General features: G+C 42.8%; 1 protein-coding gene across 2 annotated transcripts in view; it reads left to right on the top strand.

Annotated features, from left to right (window-relative positions):
* Pcyt1b (phosphate cytidylyltransferase 1, choline, beta) overlaps nucleotides 1-6,000 on the top strand; it is a 103,095-nt gene that overhangs the window by 19,813 nt on the left and 77,282 nt on the right. Inside the window, exon 1 of one of the 2 annotated variants that reach the window (XM_008822721.1) lies at nucleotides 3,507-3,843. The exons of the other annotated variant lie outside the window; for it this stretch is intronic. Coding sequence (XP_008820943.1) covers nucleotides 3,727-3,843 — 117 coding nt within the window. The 5' untranslated portion in view covers nucleotides 3,507-3,726. Of the gene's footprint in view, nucleotides 1-3,506; nucleotides 3,844-6,000 lie in introns of those variants that run through there. 2 annotated transcript variants of the gene reach the window in all.

The raw sequence follows: 6,000 nt of genomic DNA, 5'->3' as shown, positions 1-6,000 counted from the left end.
AGATGTTGGCGCATGTGTCTCTAATCTGTATGTATCTGATTATTACTAGCTATAATTGGTTGCACTTCGATCCTTGGCACCTGTGTATGTCTATAAAGTAATTGGGTAGATTTCAACGGTAATGTTTATCACCTCTACTAATTAACATGATGTTAAATTTTTATGCTTCTTCCTCAAATATAATTCATTTTTTAAAATTTGTTGATTTGTGTGTGTGTGTGTGTGTCACACAGAACATCCCAAACCATCTGAGAAGTGGGTGTATAGATGAATAATTTTCTTTTTGTTCCTAATTATAAGAGTAATGCAGCCACTTGTGGTAGCACATATCTGTAATGTCAGCTGCAGGGAGAGAAGCAGGAGGAAGTCAAGACTAGGCTGGAGTTGGATTAGTACTTAGGGACTTGGTTATACAGTTGTCCCTCAGGTCAATTAGAAGTCTGACCTGCCAGGTTCAAGGACTTAGAATGAATAAGACTCTAACATGGGTGACTCCATTAAGATCTACATCCTATACAGAGGCACATACTACACAGAGGTAGTGTGATGCTTTGAATGAGACTGTCCCCCATAGGCTCCAAGTATTTGAGCATTTTCTCCCCAGTTGGTGCTGCTGTTTTAGGAGATCTTAGAAGGTGTGGCCATGCTAGAGGAAGCACATCACTGGGGGTAGGCTTACAGAGTTCTTAAGCCTTGTCACATCTTCAGTTCTTCTCTGATTCCTGTGCCTGCTTGAAGATGTGAGTGCTTAGCTTCTACTTCTACTTCAGCTACCTCTGCCGTCATGCCTCCCTGCCATGATGGACTCTTGCCTGTTGGAACCATAAGCTAAATAAACTCTTCCTTTTATAAGTTCCCTTGGTCATGGTGTTTCTATCACAGCAACAGAAAATAAACTAATACTGGTAGTCTTTCGGCTTGCTGGGACAGGGAAAGAAACACAAGGGTGGAGAGGGTGACTGCACACTGAGACAGAAAGGGCTTGGGCAGGGGGTTCTAAGGCCACGGTCCAGGCTCTGGGGCAAGAGGACTTCAGAGGACCTGGCTAGATAACAGAAAATAGCTAACTAAGCAAACTTCTGACCCTATGGTGAACCTCCTATTCTAGAGTGGGAATTAGGGGATCAATTAGGAAACATATCATCAGCTCAGTGACCCAGAATGCAGTTGGAGTTAGGTGCTTTCCAGTGTGAACATGTGACTCTAGTGCATGGTTCACAAACTTTAGCAGATGTCACAATACCTGCTAAACCAGGAGCTTCTGTTAAAAACCCAGATTCTTGGGCTCCACTACCTCAGGTTTCTTATTCAGCAAGTCTGGAATGAGGAGTGAGAATGGCTGAAATGTCAGAGCTGCTGCTCCTGTTCCTTGGTGGACTAAGCTTTGAGAACCACTTCCCTAAGGCATAGAAAGCACCCAGATTGAATATATCAAGAATGAGAATGACAAAATCATGCTCACATCACCCACTGTGGGTGGAAAGGGGCTATTACATGATAGCAAAAGTGTAAAGCCCTAGCAGGAAGGAAATGGCCCCTCTCTAGTTGACCCAAGAGTTGCTGAGATTTTTGCATCACTAGAGATCTCTTTTGTTTAAAGATTTGTTTTGTTTCAAATTATATGTATGAATGTGCGTGTTTGTGTGTGTGCATGTGCATGTGAGAGCAGGTGCCAGGAGAGACCAGAAGCATTGAATTCCCCTGAAGCAGGCAGTTGTGAGCTGCCCAATGTGGGTGCTGGGAAGTGAACTCGGGTCATTTGCAAGACCACTATGTGCTCTTAACTGGTGAGCCATCTCTCTAGTCATTGGAGTTCTCTTAAGCATAAGTAATATACTGCCAAGTGATATCATCCTGACTTAAACTGGCAGATTCTTAACTGTCAACCTAAGCAATTCTCTGCTGCAGTATCCATTTTTCTTATAGGGCTAGCCCTCTGTTTACTTCAGGAGTAATAAAAACAATGTCTCTTTATATTAACATGACACATTTGAATTCACCAAGCATGCTAACTTGTCCATTTGATCTCCTACAACTCTGTGAAAGACAGGACTGGTATATTTATCCTATCCTTTGGACCACTGGTTCTCAAATTATGGTCCCCCATACCTTCAGCATTAGAATTACCTAGGCACTCATTAAAATGCCAGCTCTGGCCCTATCTAAAACCTACTAAATTTGGTTTGGGATCTACCATGAAACCAATAATTTCCATTTTCTAACAAGTTTCCTGGTAGTGATGCTGATGTTGTCACTGCTATTCCAGAACCACATTTGGATGAAAACCATGTCTGTAGACCAAAATGAAAGGTGCAGAAGCATGGGGACTTGTCTTAAATGGACTCTTCCTTAGTTCTTCTTCTACTATACCTGCTGAATCCCTGCTTCTCACCCTAAATCCTTCAAATGCCAGCTCCATTACTTAAGAACTTTGAGACCCTGAGCGATTACTCTAAGTTGCAATTTCCTCACCTATAAAGTGTGGATAATAATAGGATCCACTTTAGGTTCTTATCGAAGATTAAACAAGATCTAAGTAAAGTATTTAGCTCTGCATCTGCACTTAATAAATACTAGTGATTTTATTCTTTATTACCCCTAGACAAGACATTTCACTAGAACAAATACCTTTGCAAGTTCTTTCTTTTGAATGTATATCTTTAGGATGTTCCGAGGCTGTGTAAATGCTAATGCACATCATCTTTAACATTCCTTCTGGGGTGTTCTGATTGCCATGAGCACTTGGAAGAGAGCAGGGTGCTTAGAAAAAAAATGAGACTTAAGACTGACAAAATGGGAGTATCTGGATGCTAGATAAGTGCACTGAAGGACAGACAACAGTAAGATTTCCTTAGAGAGGAAAGAGTTGCTGGAGGAAGCAGCTTGGGGTGGTGGGCAGTCAGAGGCCAGGGCCAGGCTGTCAAAGACAACTTACCTCCCTCAAAGTTCTTCCCATGGCAGCCCCAGGGATAGATTTCAGGGCTACTTCAGGCTTTAGACAATTGCCGGAGTCCCTGCTTTAAGCAGTCCAGAGGGTGAACACTCAGGTATCTGCAATGAATTCCCTGTGAGGCCCTCAGAAGCCAGCTGGCAATTAGCTCAGTGGGTTTGGGCTTAAAAGTGGCTTTGTATTTAGGGTGACTCCTATTTAGCAAATATTCTGACACCAGCCACATCATACACTCATGCCAGGGGCATGATCGTTTTTCAATGGAGATCTATAGCTAAGCTCTTTCTTGAGGCATCCAGGACCCTTCAGGAAACAGTTTTACTTATCTAAGAAGTACAGCCGTACCAAGTCCTTACCAAGCATGGACCGAGACCTTCACAACTGAATTAAACACAAGAAACAAAAGCAGCGGCAAGTTCAGGCCCCGTGGGTAAGGCAGGCCAGCCAATGGGACCGGGCCGCTCTCTGGTGGAGTGGTACTATGATGACAGTAACCAACCAGCGAGCTCCATGCAAATGAGGATACTGTATCCGCACCAGACGCGCCAGTGCCGTCTGGTTGTTATAGTGATAAACTGAGGCCTTGCCTTTGGGCTTCTCCGAGAAGGAAGGGGTGGTGTAGTGGGGTAACCTCTTTACTTCCCCCAGAGAAGACAAAAAGAAGGGAAGAAGAAGGGGGATGGGTTGGGAAGAAAAAAATACGTGACAAAGAAAACATTCTCTGCCTGGGAGGAGACTCCCAGAGGGTATAGAGCTAGAGGGAGCATTCGCTGGCCATGCCAGTACTTACCACTGATGCTGAGTCAGAAACAGGTATCCCAAAATCCCTTTCCAATGAGCCTCCCTCAGAAACCATGGAGGAAATAGAGCACACATGCCCACAGCCTCGACTGGTAAGTAAAGACAAAGGAGGGAAATGTATGTGTGGCTATGGCACAAAAGAGTTCCTTCTGTGCCCACAGCCAGCAAGGAAACGATGCTTACAGGATTTTCATGTAAATGAGAAAGGAGCTGCCGCCTAATCCTTCTCAGCTGTTTATACTTAGCTCCTATACCGGTCGGTCGCTGCTCTCAGCTTACAAAGCATTACTGTATTGGCTGGGTACGAAACGGGCTGCTCAGAATGGAATATGGAATATGCTGTGTTTTTATGTGCTTTGGGAGGAGAGAATGCCCCCCCCTTCCTTTTAGGTGTATTGTCATCTAGAGGTAAAAATCTTACAGTACAGTTTTAAAATGGTTTTCTTCTTCACAAACCTTGAACTGCGTCCCTGGTGAAGTTCTAAATTCTATCAGAAATAATTCTGTCCTCAACTGTTTTGGGTTTTTTTTTTGTACCTAATGCCAATTTTAGGGGGGAAAAAAAACCCCGAAAAACGACATGGAAGCAAAACTTCCCCATTCGTTTGATATTTTCAAAATAAATAAATAAATAGTCCCTGAAGGAGGATGTATTTAGAAATAATGTGCATTTAACATGAATTGTGAACCTTTCCGGAGTGTGCTTGTGACGGTTTCTATTCAGGTAGTGGAAAACTGGGGGCGCTACATTTATTTAGAATGGGGCCGCATGCCTTTAAGAATGAGAGTATGGAAACGGCACGGCACTCGACTTCCTTTTCTCTCTGACTGCATCCCAGTGGCTCAGCCTCACTGTCTGCCACTGGGCATTAGCTCTTAGGTAAATGGGGAAGTCTGTTCTCAATCACCTCAGCAAGTGGCCTCAAAGAATCAAAAAAATGTCAAATGGGAGGCGGGTTTTCTGAGGCTTGAAGTCCTCTGGAAGTTGAGACTGCTCCTTGAACCCCCAAATCCAAGAGACACACTAAAGTTATCCTTTTTTTCAGTGATTTCTTCCAAGTAAAAGGTACTGTGTTTTGATTGGCTCTGGAGTTTGACCCTGGGAAGAGGGTTTTTTAAAAAGGATATTTTTGGGGTGTAGAATTTTCTGTGAGACCTCACAATAAGGGCTTACAGTTTCAATGCTAACCATCATGATGGAGCTCAGTTCTGTAGAAGGTGAAATCAAAGAAAAGATAGAGTCCAGCTGTCTCTTGAAAACAAGAAAATGTTTGGACATTGGCAGAACACGGCCTCCCAGTCAAAGGCAGAGCACTGCCTTGGGATAGTAAGAATGATAATGGATGGGCTTGTGTTTTCCTTTCTCACAGACTAGAGCTCTGGGAAAGAGTTTGGTTAGGAACAGAAAAGAAATACACCCTTTACTTTGAACTTTGCTTGATTTATGTTTTGTATGCTGTATCCTTGGCTGACCCTGCTCATTAGGTATAAAGAGCCACTCTTAGAATTCAACTCACCTTTCTCCATCTGAGAGTTTGGTCCTTTGCATTCAATAATTCTGTTGTCCACCAGCAGACCTGAGCCTCTACATTTCTTAATAAGGGCTAATAAGGTTTGAAGGCAGGCTTGGACCAACTTTCTGAAAAACAGGGAAACGAAGTCATATCAGAGCACTGTGAGCTTTTGTTCCATCTCTAATTTTTGAAGCATGTTTTTAGGGCAGCTTAGTCTTAATTTCTTCTTAGCCCTTTAGCCAGTTACTGAATGACACACATCATGTAGCATCTGTATTCTTATCTAATATAAACCATCCTAATAAGTTTTTTACTAAAGGATTCCTCTGAGTCACTAAACAACTTGTGGTTTAGAATTGAAAAAATAGACTCCTAAAGGTGTATTACAAGATCTCCCAGAATATTTTTAAGTAAATGCAATGTATAATTTTTTAAATATTGTATTTATTATTTTTATTTCATGTATATGAGTGTATTGCCTGTATGTGTGTAAGTGCACCTATGTTGTGCAAAGCCCAAGAAGGTCAGAAGAGGGCATTGGATTCCAAGGAACTGGAGTTAGGATGGTTGTTAGCTGCCATGTGGGTGCTGGGAATCAAATCCGGGTCCTCTGCAAGAGCATTCGATGCTCTTAACCTCTGAGCCAACTCTCCAGTCATGCAATGTATAAATTTGAAACTACATACTTTCGGGTCAGGACAGAGGTAGAGGGCAGGAAAAGAAAGGCAGCATCCA

The sequence above is a fragment of the Nannospalax galili genome, unplaced genomic scaffold, assembly GCF_000622305.1.
Source record: "Nannospalax galili isolate Female #2095 unplaced genomic scaffold, S.galili_v1.0 scaffold7, whole genome shotgun sequence".
NCBI classification, from domain to species: domain Eukaryota; kingdom Metazoa; phylum Chordata; class Mammalia; order Rodentia; family Spalacidae; genus Nannospalax; species Nannospalax galili.
Note: the sequence above shows the minus strand (reverse complement) of the source record. Positions and strands in the feature narration are given on the sequence as shown.